Source organism: Mycteria americana, chromosome 11, assembly GCF_035582795.1.
Source record: "Mycteria americana isolate JAX WOST 10 ecotype Jacksonville Zoo and Gardens chromosome 11, USCA_MyAme_1.0, whole genome shotgun sequence".
Lineage (NCBI taxonomy): Eukaryota > Metazoa > Chordata > Aves > Ciconiiformes > Ciconiidae > Mycteria > Mycteria americana.
In genome coordinates, this window is record NC_134375.1 from 6,293,559 (window position 1) to 6,310,813 (window position 17,255).

The window sequence follows — 17,255 nt, forward strand, 5'->3', positions numbered from 1 at the left end:
AAAAAAGAGAAAAAACAAAACAAACCCCTCCCTCCTTTTAACGAGGAGGGTTGTCTTAAAACCATACTTTTTCCTGGTTTTGTTTAGTGTTTGTTTTTGAAAGCTGCTGCTGTTACAAGTAATCCTTAAGATCCTTGTTGCTGGAAAGCATTAGGAGGAATTTGTTTATATTCTCAGTGTGTGTCTTGCAGGCATTTCACAGTATGCTGTGTATAATCTTTTCTTGCTTCCTCCTGTATGAAGAGTTTTCTTTGCCGGTTGAGTGGCTGTTTCCTATAGTAACAAAACAGATAAAAAAGGAAAACCCTTGTTAAACCACAGAAACTAGCAACGGATTTTGTGTAGTGCCTGAAATGAACTTTTAACTCATTCCCAGTTAGAGAAATTACTTTAGTCAGAAAACCACGTCTCATTGCCATAATGCCACTTTCTGCATAGTTACTGTCCCCTACTTTTTTCATGTTCTCCCTTGTATATTCTGTGTGTGTGGTTTATCTGTGCATTTCCGCTCCCCCAAAGGCTCTTTCCCAATTGCTGGATCATGGCTGCATCCCCCTGGGTAAATCACAGCCCATACATCACAGGACGCATCAGTAACCCCACTTTCGAGTGATTTGGGAGAGAGGAGAGGTAGGAATATCTGCTTGAAGCTGCTAGATACCTGTGGGAAGCTGAGCCTAAAGCTCTGAGCAAGACTCTGCCCAGTACTAGCTACTGTGCAGCATTACTGCAGCGTGGTCAGGATTCAGGTGTCATGCTACTGGAAAGCAAGAGGTTTATGCCAGTGCATGAACCTCTACTTCACACAACAGTGATCACTTTGTGTTATTTAACTTTCCTGTTGACTTTTAGCTTGCGAACACAGATGTTCTGTCATTCAGATGCTCAGCTAGGCAGAGTTATGTGCTCTTGGCATCAGACTGAGTGTCTGAATGGAGGGTTTTGGCACTAGCCTGTCGGGAAGAAAGCTGTTTGCCTGCTCATGTTCTCATTAGTATCTGAGCTGATGAACTACATTCTTCTGCATTTCTATGTTCCTAGATACAGATCTGGCTTCTCTCTTCAGTCTGGGCTAAATTCTCAGCCAAACCATTGCTCGGAGGGAGCTGGCTGGTGAGCCTGTGTCTGCTCTGCTGAATTCATGCAAACACTTGGAGAGCCTGAGGTGCACAGTCTGCCTGATGGCAAGTCCTGCAGGCCCTGTGAGTGTCCAGATGAGTTAGTGTAGTTGGCCATGATACATTCCTTGATGCTTTCAAGAGTGAACTGCTTCTACTAATCTACAGTAGCAGAACAATGCACAATGGTAGCTGGGCCTTTGCCAAAATACAGGTCTCTCCTTAGCCCCTCCTCATAAATACCTTAGCTGATTTCAGCTTGTGCTGCTGGTAACTCCAGCCCAGAGAAAAATCTGTCCCAGAAACCATGCTGTCACTCTTTTCTCTCCCCACAAATAACCACCCTTGAACTCCTTTTGCAGTAGGTAATGTTGGCCTGCTGCTACTGTCCCTCACTCCGTCTCCATCTGGGGAGCAGAGAAGTTTTATCTGCTGCAAGAAACTTCTCTTTGCACTTTGCTTGGCCTTTTCTGCTGGAAGGAAAACCCAAATGCTCTCTCCACACACAGGAGCAGGCTTAGCTCTCAGAAGAGGTGGTTAACTGCATTCCCTGGAGCAACTTACATCTCTGCTGCACTCTGTGCATTGCCTCTTCACACTGCATTCGTGAGTTGGTCTCCCCCGCCGTACCCACTGTCACTCAGAAATAGCAAAGGAGACCAGGCAGAATTCGATTGAATGAACAAATTTTGCCTGTACTTTTACATTTTATTTCTCCATCCAGTTGCTGGATATTTGTGCTCTATGTGTGTGCACAGAAACGGCTCTTTCTAAGCACACCAGCCCCAGATGATCGCTTGTTAATTTGAGCTTTGGGCTATTTTGCTCCCTTTCCTCTCCTCGCAGGAGGATGCTGGTCTGGTGTGGTGATCCTGGTGTGCCACCTAGTGATTGGACTATTCCCTTGTCACGCATCATTTACCATGGGCACTGAGGGCACCTATTTTGGCCCCATTTGCCCCCAGTCACCTGGATTGCAGGTAACCTGTGGCAATGCCTGCAGCCCCTCCGCTCTGCTCAGTCTGTCGAGGCAGGGTGGATCCCACTGCACTGCTTTCCCTTCCTTACTCCCACTTTCTGTCTCTTTTCTCCCATCTTTCTAGTGTAGTATCTGCCTTCTCTCAGATGTAGGCAAGAAACGGGAGCAGAAAATTTGCTGATGTGCTGGCTGCCAGCTTGCAGGTCACCCATGGCCATAACCGAATGCGTCAAGCAATATTTCTGCACAGCATGTGAAAATTTAGCATTATATACATGGCAAGCAAGCGCTGTTGGGGAGTCTAGACAGTCTTAAAAGCCCCTATGGCATGAAGGATATCATTGCAAATATTAGCTGCCACGGTACTGCATCACACCTCATAAAACAACTTCTGAACTATTCGGGCAGACCAAGCTGGAAGAGCGATAGATGGTACCGAGGCTGGAGCTGAGGCCTTCCTGGGAGAGCTTTGCGTCTGCTGCTCAATCCCCAGGTACCCACAGGCACTGCAGAAACCTGGCAGGGTGGAAGGGAGGAAAGCACTCCGCAGAGGAGTGCATCACAGCCGAACTGGTGCGCAGGCAGACTGACCTCCACTGCACTCCTGGAAAATGTCCTCCCTTCCCAGGTGCAGCTCCCCAGACGTCTGGCCTCCCGCCTGGTTTCTGCAGTCCCCTGGGGCATGGGAGTTGTAAAGAACACCCTTCAGTTTACAAGCATCTTAGCAGGGTGGGTTCAGACCCTCCCAAAAGTTCAGTTCCTGTCATTGTACCCTTCCCTAGATGCTGCCAGGGAAGCCAACTGGATGCCACGTGTAGTTGCGGCAGCAGTGTGACACACACAAGTGCTGAGAAGGGACTGAACTCTATTACTGGACTTAATACTCACCTGCTATGAGTCATGCAGCAAAATTATGCTGCAGGGGTTGGTAGCTGCAAAGTCAGTAACTACTGTCTCGGCTACCCTACAACAGAAACTCAATTGCAAGTAGAAACACGGCGATGAGCAAACTGACTCCCACAAGCAGATGGGGCAATTAATAAAAGGTGAAGTGTAGGAAGTCAATAAACTTTGTCAGTGTAGATCTGTGTTGGAGGTCAAGGTAAGCAATTAACTCTCTTGAAAGCCTAGAGGGTTCTTCCTCTCCTTGTAGGGCAGCCACTGGTGAGGAGCCTCTCTGTTGCAAGCTTCCTGATCGCAATCCTTTTTCTCATTCTCAGAGCAAAGGTCTGTTCAGGCTGGAAGGTGAAGCTGCTGCTGGAGGCTGGGTCTGGGGCTCTCTGCCTTTGTCAGCAGCTGTGAGCGGGTGAGGCATCTCAGCCCCATACTTCCACTCTTACCTGTACTGGAGGCATCCGCTGGAAACACAGCTTGTGTCTCCCTGGGTTCTCTTACCAGTGCCATTCCTCCTTCAATTCTACAATTAATTGTCCTTAAGTCTAGAAGCTTATTAGAGCCTGGCGAAGTGGTTTTATCCTCTCCTTATAAATTGCTCATCTTACCACAGTATTGCGAGGTGATCTGGGACATGACAGCAATGGAGAGAAAAGAAGCGGTTATTTTGTTCAAGGGAGTTCAAGCTTTGATTCAGCCTTAAGTCATCATTACTATCAGTTGACCATTGTATGCAAGTACCTTGTCTTTCTGGCTGGGGAGCCCATGGCGGTGAACATGCAGAGATAATCTTCCCCTCCTTGAGCACCACAGGCCTCTCTGCCACAAGATCCCACGGGACAAGAGGTGCAAGCTTACGCAAGAGGCACTGGCCTCTTGTTTTTATTGCTCTGCAATCCACAGTGATGTTTTTCTTTTTTTTTTCCCTTCAATTGCACTATTACAGCAAAGTGTTGGTGTGAGCGCGGGGCTCACTCACTATGTCCAGTGCTCAGAGGCATTTCTGCTGCAGGATCCTCACTGCTGCAGTCGTTATCCTGTAGTTAACCGAGACTTCAAAGTCAAATATTGTAAGTGCGGTAGCAGAATCTGTACCTGTCCAAACACTGCCTGGGGCAGGGGTTTATACAGTTGCAGTGTAAGAAAGGGGGTTAATGTGGACACTGGGGGGCAGGAAGCAGCTGGGAATGGTGCCAGCGCTTATGAAGCCTTTCCCTGAGGGGGAGGGCCCTGTTTCCTCTTACTTAGTCTTACTTATTCTTTTGGGAGAAGAGCTTCTGCCAGTCCCTGAGCAATTACTAGAAGACTGCAGCGCAAACTGGGGTTTCATTGCTTTTAAAGAGATGCCAGATTAAAGGAGAGCTCATACTGTCTTGGTGCTGCAAAGTGAGCCAGTAGGACTCTCACCTGCCCTGTGGGGAACAAGGGTGTTAGACTGAGTCCTTCCCAAATATCTCCTGAGGCCTGGAAATGCAGGAGCTGGAGGCCTGAGCACTTCAGGCAGCTTGTCTAGGAGGCTGCGGCAGAGCTGCCAGGGGGTAGCTGCAAGCTTCCGACAACGTACCAGGCTCTTGGAATGAAGCAGCAGGCTCCAAGCCTCCTTACCTGCTCAGGTGAGCCTGGGGACTGAACCCGCTTTCTCTGAGACCCTATCTCCAGTGCACCATAGATGTGGCAGGAACTGGAAACCTTAATTTTGCTCTTAGCCCTTTGAACTTAGGTGATGAGGAGATGGGAGCGCTAACCTCTGCAGCCTCTTCCCAAACAGCTCTGTGGCTGGCCTAGAGGCTGCCAGGTGCCTTGCAGGGGGGGACGTAGGTGCAGCCGTGGATGTGCTGCTCTTCCCTGTATAATAATGCCGCAGGCAGGTCTGATACCTTTGATCCTCCAAACAGCCATGAGGGCATGGGTGACAAGTGTACCCTTTTAGGTCTTCCTCCCCCTCAGAAACGGTAACCTTGCTGAGAGTGCATAGATCTTCTCCATGGGTAACTTAATATGCCAGGGGCACGGGATGGTGCAGAATAACAACTTCTATAAAAGCACACAGTGCCCCCCAAAGAGGTGGGCTACTTCCACCGCGGAGTCAACGGTCAAGGAAAACAAACCCCAGAGCAATGGAAGACTTTGCATGTGGAAAGCAAACAGGGATAGGGCTACTCAATGCTGAGGGGTTTCTCTGCACACAGACTCGCTCTCATTGCGTGTGTGCACGTAGCTTCTCCTGGGGGCTGTTAGAGGAGAGGACTGGGGAGAGGATGAACTCTCGCAGCCGGGAGGAGGGGTGGGCATGCGGGAAGAGGAGCTTGCCCTGGAGGCCCAGGGGAGCCTGAGAAATGCTTCAGTCCAGCCTCCGCTTCCTGCTGCTGGGCATGGCCCAGGGCAGAGGTGGAGGTGGGTGTTCGGCACCGCTGCGGCGTTTGGCTTCCACCGCCAAAAACGGTCCCCGTTTAACTGGGAAGAAATAAGGTGATGTTCCTGTCTTGCAGATAAGAAGAGGAGAAACCACTGTGGAGAGGGAGCGGAGGCAGGCATGCTTGTCATCTAAGCTCATCTTCAAGCTGCCCTCTCACTAAAACACCCCGCCGTCTACCTGGAAGTAACGTTAAGCAGGTGAACAATGCACAAGTGAACATTCAGCCTTGGCGTGAGAAAGGAAGAAAAAGACACGGCTGGCTCAGTCCCTGCCGTGCCCGCTGGGGCTGGAGGACGGGATGGCAGCGTGCCCGTTGCTATGCCGCTATCGGGACAGACACCCGGCTATCGGGGCCGGCAGCCGCTGCTCGGTGGCTCCTCAGTGCCAGCCTGGAAAAAGCAGAGTAAATAGCCTCCCCTCCCTCCCAGGAAAGCACCCCTTCGCCTACGAGCCGCCGCAGCCGCGGTGCTCCGGGCCGGGCCGAGGGGGCGCAATGGCGGCGCCCGCCGGGAACTACGGCTCCCAGCCTCCTCCGCGGCGCGGCTGGCGACAGGCGCATGCGCAGAGGGCTCACCCCGCGCGAACTCCGTTTCCCGGGAGGCCGAGCGCGAGGCCCGTGCTGCCTGCCCGCTGCTCGCAACGCCGCCTCGCGCGCTGTGACGCGGCCCCTAGCGTGGTGACGCGCAAAGTGTGTGCCCGCCATAGCAATCGCGGCCGCCGCGGGGTGTGCGGGGCCGAGCGCAGGGGCCGGGGGCAGCGGCGGTGACCCAGCGGGGCATCGGGCAGGTACGGGGCGCCGGGCGGGGGGGGCCGCGCCGCGCCGCCGCCGCCGCGCTTCCCCCTGGGCCGGGCCGGGCCGGGCCGGTTCGGTTCGGTTGGCGGCCGCGGCCTCCGCGCCGGGCAGGGGGAGGGGGGTCGCCTCAGGCCCGGAGGGAGCCGCCGGGGTGGGGGGCGGGTTGGCCCGCGCGCCCGCCCCCGCGCTAGGGGGCGCCCTCCGAAGCGCCGCTGGGGGGGGGGGGGCGGCGGGGGCCCGGCGGGGCGCTGCGCCTCTCCCCCGCGGCCTGTCAGCCTGCCGGCGGGGGGGCGGGCCTGCGCCGCGCCGGCCCCGCCCGCCCCGGTCCTCCGCCGGCCGGCCCGCCCCCTCCCCCGGGCTCTTCCTCCTGCGGCGGGGCCTGCCGAGGCGCCGCTCCGCGCGGGGCCCCGCCGGGCCTGCTCGGGAAGGGAGGCTCTCCGGCTCGGGGGTCCCCTCACCCCCTTTGCTAACCTTTAAACTCTTCGGTTCGAGCGGGCGGCGCCGGCGGTTCCTGCCGTTGGGTCCCGGCGAACAGCCTGGTCCCGCGAGGCGCCGGCGGCGGGCGCCCGCACGCTGGGGGCGTGCTGCCGTGTTAGAGCCTGTAAGAGCTGTCAGGAGCTGCGCGCTCCCCGTGCTAGAGCGGGTCTGGGTGCTCCTCCGGGGAGGGAGGGTCCTGGGGTTTTTCTTTCTAGCAGCGTGAAGAGGAACCGATGTTGACACCGAGCGTCGGGGTTTTTTACCTTCCTTTGTAGGCAGCAGAAGTTTGTTCCTGTTTTTTGTGCTTGTCCTGGCAGATCAGCACATGGTTCCAGGTTTGTTTTGTAAAAGCAGAAATTCCAGGAAATGAAATAACTTCGTGGTTTTCCCTGGCCTTAAAAATATTCTAACTGTAAAAATTTATGAATTTTTTAGACAAGTATTTAAAGCAATATTAGGAATCTGTTCTGTAGTAACAGCCAAACTGGAGTTCTGTTAGGGATTAAAGTGGGAAGTTGAACAAGTAAGGACTTCCCTCAGAGCTTCAGTCACCTATGATACCAAAACATGATTTTATTCTCCATAGATTGTGAAGATTTTGTTAGTTTGTGGCGTACTTCCTTCCACAAGTGAGCTTCAGTTTTGATGGTTCATTATGCTTCAGTATTAACTTTGGCATGGTTGTTTCAGACTCAACAGGTTTAGGCGAATAGCTGTCTGCTATCTCATTCACTTAAAGAATAACTGTGATGAGAGGGAGATTTTTTTTTTTTTTAAAGTAAAGAAGCCTTCCTGTTAAAACATAAATATGGAAGAACATACAGATTTCCTGATCTGCTTGCTATGTATTTAACTAGATTCCAACTCATGAGCTCTTAATTTTCCCTTATGGGGTTATATTATTACATTAGACTTCTCATCTACATTATGTCCTCAGCTGTACCTAGAATCATGTTTAGGAATAAAATGACGCTTGATTATTTAAGGTAGGTCAAAGTGTAGTTATTAGAATTTGAGTTGGCTCTATACATGCGGATTTGTAAATCCTCTTGTAATTTTTGTCCACATATGAATTTAAATGTGCAATCTTTCTACAAAGTTGGTTAAGATTTTTTTTTTTTCCTAAGGTATGATTTTTGTTATGTGGCTCTGTCATTTTCTACTTAAATTGTTACGGTATGGATTTTGCACTAGTTTCCCAAGTAACCAAATTGTGCTTTTCAGATTTTACGAATAGATTTATTTTCACCTAAGAAGTTTTGTACTTTAAGCTGTGTATCTGTATTGAAGTCAGCATGTTTGGAACCTCATAATCCTTTTCATGAACACAACACAAAATCAATAAGTGAATGAGTTGTAGTAGTGTTGCAGTCAGTGTGACGCTCAAGTATGTCGAGGAGCAAAAGGGCGAAGCTGAACTGCTTGAACCGTACCGTGCGCTTATCAAGGTTTGCAGTTAGAGGTGTGCGGGACTTGTATTTCTTCGTTGTTCAGAGATGTCTGACTAAGTGACTCAAGCACGAAGGTGTCTGAGATTTCAAAAACGTGAGTACTTCTAGGTATCTGTGTCTGAATACTTCTTTGGGTTTCCCTTTTTTGTAAAATTTCTACATCAAAGTTCAGGAGAGTAAAATGCTCACAAAACCTTTGCTATGATATTGGAATACTAAGTAGTGTTTAATATTAAAGCAATACTGTGTGCACCACTGTGCTGAAACATGCATATGTGGATTTTCAGTGGGAGTGTTCACAGTGAGTGATAGTTAAGGTTGTAAATATTTGTCTTTCAAAGTCAAATCCTTTGAGTGAGTGCTTTATGTTTTGTTTATATCAGTTCTGTTGATTCTAAATATGGTATTTTGACAATAGTGGTGTTTGGAAAAAAATTTTCCATTCCTTAGCTTATTGGATATTATAATTGAAATCTGTAGTAGGCCATGATTTTCAAAACTTTAAAAAAAAAAAACCCATGGATTTAAATCCACAATGAGATGGCTGCTCCCTGTTCTGCTAGTTCCTGGAGAGCAATTTAAGATTGAATTTGTTCACCAACTTGTCCAAGGAAAATAGTGGAAGTCAGAGTTGCTCTCACAGGCCTTTGTCTCCAACAGACTGGGTATATTTCTGACAGTTACAGTTTAGTTATACCATTTACAATCTTGTCCTTTCTGCAGAGTTCTTCACTTTGATTTAAGGTGGAATCCTTGAAAAAAGTGAGTGCAGTAGGAATTGCTTTGGTTCTTGTATTTAAAAAGTCATTCACCTGCCATGATATTCCATCCATATATATTTTACTGCTAATGTGTGTAAATATGAGAACTGTGGAAGTAGGTGCTTCTGAGGTAACTTTTGCTGTTGCCGCTATTTGCGGTGCCATCTAGAATAGTCAAATTTATTTGAATAGGTTAGGAGGGATAAGCCTTTGGAATAAATGAGGTGCCTTGGCGAGACATTTACTTTCATTGCTGTGTACCTATAGAAAGGGTGGCATTTTTATGTTTTAACTTTATTTCAGGAAAATAGTTGTGTGTCAGCACCAGTTATTTAGACCCATAATGTTCTTAAGTGAGGTAATAATCCAGGTTGTAGGGACAGCTGGGATTTTTCTATTTTCTCTTGGTTATGGTATAGCGCTGGGTGTCCCAGAGGGCAATGTGAGCAGTTCCTGTGGTCTTCCTGACTGGAACTTTGTTGACCTGTTGCAGGTATTGCTGGACCTTTCTTATTTTCTAGCTGGAATAATTAAGGGTTGTTAGGGGAAGTAAACTATTCTTCAGATTGCAGGAGAGCCTGTACAGGCCTTATACAAGCTCTGGGGTCACAAGGCGCTTTTTTCTGTATCCCTTGGGTATAGCGTGAAGGTGGAGAAGTCTGAAATGGTTGAATGCAGATACCGTTACAGCACTTGCATTCTGAGGCTCCGAGTAGATTTGTCTGAATGTTTATCTGTGATATTTAAAAGCTCAGAAGTGCTGCTGGCAAGTGTTGTTCACCTAATGAAAAAAGGAATAAAGCTTTATGAGCTTGGAATAGTTTTCCTTTTAAAAGATGTTTCAGGACATGTGCGTATGTGCATACAATCTCATTATGTTTTGTTGCCTGCATTTAGGTAGTGTTTTTTCCAAAGTGATTTATGCATTTGCATCAAATTTCCCAGGCTAGTTCTGTGATGAATGAATGAGGAATGCTCTAGATAAAATAATAATTACTTGTCATTTAGAAAACCTAATCTTTCTTTATGCTTAGGTAGGTTTTTTTTGTTAGCACACGCTCACTTCATATAGTACTTACCCAATCTGAAGAACATAATTTTGATGTCTTGTAGTCGCAGGTTTATTTTTCTGTAGTCTTTGGGTGATGATTTTTGTGCAATTTCTGCCAGTTTCATCTTCAGCCGGGTGATCTTCATTTGTTGTCTCCCATTTAACTAACCAGTCACAACAGACTAAATTCAGAAGCACCTATGAGGCAGGAGGTAGATCTGTAGGGTTGTTCATCCATTCCCTGAGTGAGAGGTTTTAAACCAATTAGAGGTATCCAGCACTCAGTTAAACACGGTGGTGTTTGTCAGAACGAACTTGGGCTGTAAATGCTTATGTAATCTATGTTGACCTGTGGCTCCCTTTATAGTCTGTCATTTGACTGATTCCTGAATTATGTACTTCAAGAGTTGATGCGTATGCCACTGTCTTAAATGTATCTGTATTTAACATTGCTTTGGAAAGTTCTTTCTCTGGGTCAGTTATGACAAAGGGATATTTAATCTCATGGCAGATGGATATTGGCCATGTTATGGCTAATGAAATGCTGGAAATTCTTGTGCATTTTCGGACGTGAAGGAATTTCTTTTACTTTGATCTCTCCCCCTCATCTCTAGTATAGGGTCAATTTATAAATTAGGATTGGGTGTTCCTTCCTCCAGGAGTTACAACTCTTCACAGCAATCACAGTCTGTCAGATTGGAAACTGAGAGCATGGCAGTGTTTTGAGACAGATTGTGTTCTAGTTTGGTCTGTTGATATTTCTAGTAGATTTTTATCAGACTGACAAAAATTGACAGCTGGAAATTTAGAGGCTTAAACAAAATCTAGAGTGATGGTTCCTTTCATTAAATGGTACCTTAACAAGTCACTCAGTACTATAGGGGGATCCCACTTTTGAGGATGGGAAGATAAATCTGTCGGCTGCTGTCTTGCAAGTAAAGGCTGATCAACCTGAAGTAATTGCTCCAGTGCTCCCTCCAGTGATCATTCTTCCTTCTTACTAGGGCCACTGACTGTTCCTTGAACAAGTAGCGATGAGGTGACCTGCTCCGTTTCCCAACTACCACTCTTTTGGTGCTCCTTCCATTGCCCGCAGCTGCTGCCTTCTGCCTCCTTGGCAGTGTGAAGCTAATATGATTCTTGGCACTTTCACTGCTGTCTGAAGGGTGTTAAACTGGAATAATGACACTGATGATAATCTTGCTGCCCTAGCTTTGTTGTTTCTTGAGTAAATCCCTGAGCAACAGCAAAGGACTAACTCAGGTCTGCGCATGGAATTGAGGTAGAGTTTTAAAAAGCTTCAATACTGAACACGCTTGTGGTTAGGTGTGCGTACTTCCCATCGTGGTCAGGGTTGTCATACACCAGTTAAGACTTGTGTTCAGAGTATGTGCATGCTCTTATTCTTCAGGCAAAGGACCAAAAAGAAACTTCCAACTTTTAAAGCGAAGTTCAGCAGTATTCTGTCACTTAATCTTCTTTCTCACTTCTTGTTCCTGAGTATTTACTTGCCTCTTCAAATGACTTATAATCTTTGATTTAGTTTATTTCAATGAATATAGCAAAACTATATTCATTGGGTTTCTGTACTGCACTGCTCTGCCTTGTTGGGTCAGACAAGTCTGTGCACAGATTCTGAGCTGGCACTGGGTGGAAATAACAGGAATCTGGTGGAGCTTCTTCACACAGATTTGTGCCATTGAATTCATTGTGTGGTATTTCTTGCTCATATTTCTGCCTTTTTTTTTTTTTTTTTTTTTTTGCTTGTTACCTCTGCCTTAGGCTAAGCCATGACTTCAGGATCTGGGCATGTGGACTCCAAGTCTGAGCTCACTGCTTTGCTTGAGCAATGGGAGAAAGAACATGGCAGCGGGCAAGACATGGTCCCTATTCTCACCAGGTAAGATATATTAAATAAATTCCTAAATCTGAATATCTGAAGTTACTTGACAGTAGCTTTTACCATGTTTTTGCTTGAGGTTTTTACATGCCTGATTACCTGTTGGTAATTCATTTTCTTGGTCTGGAAGCTGAACTATAAGTGTGGTATTTAAATACACAGAATTTTTGCTAAGAAATTTATATTGCAAAGATGTTACACAGACTGTCTCTAAAACATGAATTTCATTCTCTGAAAGAGTAGAAGTCAGGGCAATCATTAAATAGTTGAAGTAACTTTGGTATCTTTGCCTGAAGCTTGTAAAATGTTGATCAAGATCTAAAGCTATGAGAGTGTTGTTCCATCAGAGTAGTGGTGTGGGGTTTGTGATTGTAGTAACATTGCTCAGATTAAATGAACAGATGAGAGCGACTCATTGGATGAATCAAGGGGACTGTATTGAGAAGATCTTATTGAAGCTCATAGGGCATGTTTAAAATGAAATTTTAAAACCTGATTAATTTTTTTAAAACTGGATGTTGATTGACTGGCATAGTATTGTATGTGTGAGGAAAGTATTCCTTGGACCAATAAATTATTGGTACCAGTAACCCCAATTGTAGGTACTAGTAACACCATTAAATATAAGACGTCCTCTATTACAAGAGAAACGTTTGAATTATCAATTGCATTTGTGGTTTCCCAAGCCAGGCCTCTCTTGGGTAAACTGATATTACTCTTGCTTTAACAGGAGATTTGCAGAAATTCCACCCAATTCTTCCTCGCGCCTCTGCTGGCAGACCTGTGGCCTGCGTAGTATATGCAGAAGGACTTGCTGCACTTGTGCATTAAGAGCTGTCCAGGTTTCTGTACTGCACCGCTCTGCGTTGTTGGGTCAGACAAGACAGTGCACAGGTTCTGAGGTGGCACTGGGTGGAAATAACAGGTGGAGCTTCTTTGCACAGATTTGTGCCATGCCTTACCTGGTGGGCACAACTTTTTTGCTGTACTTGCTATGTTTTAAAAATGGCAGCACAGAAGAGGGAGATGAGCAGTAGAAAGCCAATCCTAAACACTTGAAAATGAGTAGGTCCCTTGAAAATCATGAGACATGTTTTGGTGTATCTTTGTGTATTGTCTGTTTTTTGTCTTGAAGGAAACATATGTGCTATTTCAAGGCTTTTTCTTGCAGACATAAACAGCAGAAATTTACTATATTCTAAGCAATTTAAAGACATTTGAATTAAACATGTCTTTTCTTGTGTTTACAGCAGTCTGGCACTTCTTGCTCCCCCTCAGCATCTTGAGTTCCCTACATTATTTATGCCCAGACTAGTCTGATAACTCTCTCTTCATTCTCCAAGATTTCTGTGCAGCAGGCAGAGTGGTTATGGATGGTGAAGGCTTGGGTATTTTGGCTTTAGTGGAGATAGTACAGGTTTATTTAAGGTAGATAGCAAGGGGATCTACTGGCTCTGGCAGAAGTTGGATTTACAGTGCTTCAGGTATCAATGAAAGCCACATGTCTGTTTGGAGTAGAGGGTTTTAGATACAGCATAGCTGTAAAAAAATTTGCTGGAAGAGATGCTAGGAGTCCTCACCAATTGGAGCTTGCGTTAGCTGATGTCCTGAGGCAGAGTAGTGTCCGTGTGTATTGTTTTAGACTTAAGGCAGAGGAAGCTGTGGTCATGCTTGTTGGTGAGTGACGTTTTTCTACTTCCTTCTGCCTTCTGAACTAAATGGAAGAAAACTTCCCTGTGTGGATGGGGGCCTGTTAAATGTGATGCTGAGGCAGCATATGTGAGAGTGCAGTAGTGAGTGTTTCAAGAGTAATAGGACAAGGGCAGCAACAGTGTGGGTTGTAGGCCACAGCTGAACTGTCACTTCTAAATAAGCTAGTGTTCTGCATTTACAAACTCTGGAGTGTCAGAAGGTATGAATTGAAGAAATCGCTTGGAAAGCGTGTCAGCAAACAACAAATATTTAATATATATGGTTTTCCAAAAAAATGTAAACTGAAATGATCCTGCAAGAGCATTAATTTGTAGTCTGGGTGCAAGTCATGTTCAACCATTCTGGCAAATCCTGAGAGTCAGTTCCTTCACTGCATCTCAAGAGCCTCTTTCATAAAGGGAATAAATCAGCAGCTCAGTATCATACTTCATCTCCACAAACCAAGCGTGTTGTGATATGGGATCCTAGAGCATCTTGCACTGTTGCAATCTGTTGTAAAGGCTCAGGTTGGTGATTAATGCCAAATGATGGCACAGAGCAATATTAGGATGGCTTTATATTATGCCATTGAGATCAGTGTGAGTCTTGCAAAGTTGACACACTTTTATGTATACCACTGCCCCTTCCTTCCCCCCTTGCAAGGTGAGCTCACTTTGTAGCAAGCGAAAATGAGGATCTGACTAACTTTCCAAAGATGATTGCGAAGACAGTTGTAAAGAGAAAAAAAAAATCAGTCAGAAGTGGGGGGAAAGAACCCTTACCCCCATGTAAAACCCAGACCTAGGTCTGCAAACTCTGAAGTGGCTAGAGAATATAATGCCAATATAATGCCAAGGGAATGAAGGAAATCTCGAAACCTGAATAAAAGTTCTGTGTTTTTGTGAGTTGTTTTTTGTTAAAGCCATGTGTACCACATGCCTATGTTATGAGGCAGGAATGAGCTTCGTTAGTTATTTGACTCTCCTGTTGCTTCAACTGAGAATTGACAAAGCTATTGATCTAGATAGATTCATCCAAGTCACTTCACAAACTACCTTCGTATGCATTAGTTAAAAGAATGGCATTATAAGCAAGTTGATTTTTTTTTTCTTTTTGAAAGTCAATTTTAAAGAGGCAGTGCTTTTTTATTTTTGTCAAACAATTGTGACTAATTGTCTCAAAACCCCCTGTAATTGGTGATTCACGTGCCTGTTTCATCTAGGCTGTGATAATGTTGTCATGTCTGAAACCACTCGGCAGCTTCAGCTGGCATGCTGTTTGGCTGCCTACCTAAACAGGATGGACTGATGAGAATGTTATGCTTGCTTTCCCTGCTTGCTTGTCAGTCCTTTCTGGCACGCAATCAAAATGCTGATTATCACCTAAACAAGTCTAGGGTGCAACTTCTCAACTCCCCATTTGTCCCAGTTGTCTGTCAGCAGGCACCCCTCAAGCTATTGGTTCCCATGGAAAAAAAATGAGGAGCTGGCAGTGGAGTATTTAGGTAACTTGCTTTTGCCAGAAATTCATGAGAGCTCAGGCTGTGCCACCTGTTAGGAAGGGACACAATTTGCATCTCTTCACATTCAGGCTTACTAAAAGTAAATATTGGAACCCCACAGGATAAACAGTTTGCTGAAAGGTAATTGTCAGATCAGAGACAAGCAGGAAAGTTCTCTTCTCGTTCCTGATAAGCTAATTTGCTGTTCCTACAATCTGGGCAGGCTTCATAACGTCATCCTCTGTCATACTGGCAAGTCAGTGTAGCTCACAGAGGCAGGTCTAAGTACATTTTTGCCTCTAATTGTCCCTGGGAACACAGGATATTTTCTGGGAAGTAACAAGAATGGAGTAGAAGTCAGTGGCATTCTGTAAGGGAAATCCCATGTGAAAGACAAATATTTTTCCAGGGATTACTGCAGCCTTCCAGCTGTTTTCCCTCCCCTATAATAAACTCTGCCTAGATCACTACCCTGAGATATTAAGACCTTGTTTTAAAATGCTGTGCTGTGCGTAGATTCTCCACCCCATGTTAGACCTCAATAGAGGGGAAAGATTGAGGTTTTATACCAAGGAAATAAGATTTAATTTGCTAATGTTTTTTGAATACTGCTCTTTATTTCACCTCAAACGGCATATATTTCTGCTGTAACACTTCGTGGAGAAAGACAGTGGATGACTATGGAATTACTTACTGCTTGACCATGAGATAATCTCCCTCTTCTTGGTTTTGTTTAAATAAAAATAATAATTAATTCCCTTACTGCTCATGATAAATGAATTGGGGCATAGGATTTCTTGTGTCTGCTGAGGCTGCTTCTCAGTTTAGGGGAAGGCATAACTTCAAAACAACCTCCAGGTTTTTTTCTGATACAGAGGAGCATTTAATATATTTTGAAGGTCTATGAGTAGGGAGCTGGCTGAGTTTCTCCTTGTCTTATCCATTGCGGTAACTGACACATGCTAAAAAGTTGACCTTCGATGGAGCTGAAGGGATAAGCTGAATAGAGATTACACAATACTTTATTAAATAATAAATACTTTTATTATTATACAATATTATTAAAATTTAATATGCAAAAATAACAAAAAATTGTGTAGGCAGTTTGGGTGGCTGCCCCTGCACAGGCTGAATAGGAAGGAGGACTAAGTCACCTGTTCACGACTTACTCTACTGCAAAAGAAAGACTACGTGACGGTGAGAAGTACTACTCAAGCCCTTTATTTACATTAGCTCTCTACAGTATGTGTTGTAGAACATAGCTGAGACTCTAACATGAGTAAATAAAAGGTATTGGCCCCTCCAGAGTGTCATGCTTGTGCATCACTGGGACACTGACACCGGTTCAGTGTGTTTTGGAGCATGGTGGGAGGGATGAGATATTAGAGGCAAGTCTCTTTTCTCACCCCTCTACTGTGAACAGTCTGAAATCCTCTGGTGGCACTGAATACCATTCAAATGAAAGTTGATGAGCTGTTTTATAGTACTTTGACAGATAGGCTATTGTGAGGAGCTGTGTATTGGGAGAAGACTGTGAATTCTGCTCATTTGATGTCATTCCTTCTGCAGAATGTCCGAGCTGATTGAGAAGGAGACTGAAGAGTACCGCAAAGGGGATCCGGACCCATTTGATGACCGACACCCAGGTAAGATGTCCTGAGTGGTTTTGGCAGCACCAGCTCTGTCACAACAGATCTCTGTCACACCAGGTTAAACAATTTTCAGTGTGAATGTGCCCACTGCTGATTGAGGTCTGACCCTACTTTTGCAGTGGGTAGTTGTGCTCTGTAGTGCTGATATCTGGCAGTTTTGATGTTTGCTGCAAGATTCTGAGGCCCTGGGCAGAGTTTTGGAAGAGTGTTTCAGAGGCTGATTTATGACATAAGGGTATGATCATGTTAACAAGTTGTAGTTAATGTGAAGTACTAGGTGTTAGATGGACAGAGAAGATGGTCTGTCTCAGATTATCTTGAATTTGCTGTTGGGTAAGTGCAGTGCTTTAGGATAGTTACATACAGCCACTGATGCTTTTTATCTTGTTATCCTTAGATTTTGGGCGGGAGGGGGGTGTGTGATTTATTTCCAAGTTACTGGGACAGTTTGCTTGGTGCCTGCATCTTCACTGTCTACAAAAATGACAGCTCGATACTATTGGACCACTAAAATGTGTTGTACTTTGACTGGTAGGAATTCTAGGGAGGTAATGCCTACTAGAAAAAATG

The 17,255-nt window shown here is 45.6% G+C and overlaps 1 protein-coding gene across 5 annotated transcripts in view; it reads left to right on the forward strand.

Annotated features, from left to right (window-relative positions):
- The first annotated feature begins 6,027 nt into the window (after nt 1-6,027).
- The window catches only part of DCAF1 (DDB1 and CUL4 associated factor 1), a 54,603-nt gene continuing 43,375 nt past the window's right edge, over nt 6,028-17,255 (forward strand). For 2 of the 5 annotated variants that reach the window (XM_075514580.1, XM_075514579.1), the window contains exons 1-3: nt 6,028-6,193; nt 11,723-11,840; nt 16,603-16,679. In XM_075514580.1, the coding sequence (XP_075370695.1) occupies nt 11,731-11,840; nt 16,603-16,679 (187 nt within the window). In that variant the 5' untranslated portion in view covers nt 6,028-6,193; nt 11,723-11,730. Of the gene's footprint in view, nt 6,194-6,558; nt 6,802-6,952; nt 7,013-11,722; nt 11,841-16,602; nt 16,680-17,255 lie in introns of those variants that run through there. The other 3 variants (XM_075514575.1, XM_075514577.1, XM_075514578.1) reach the window with 3 other exon arrangements.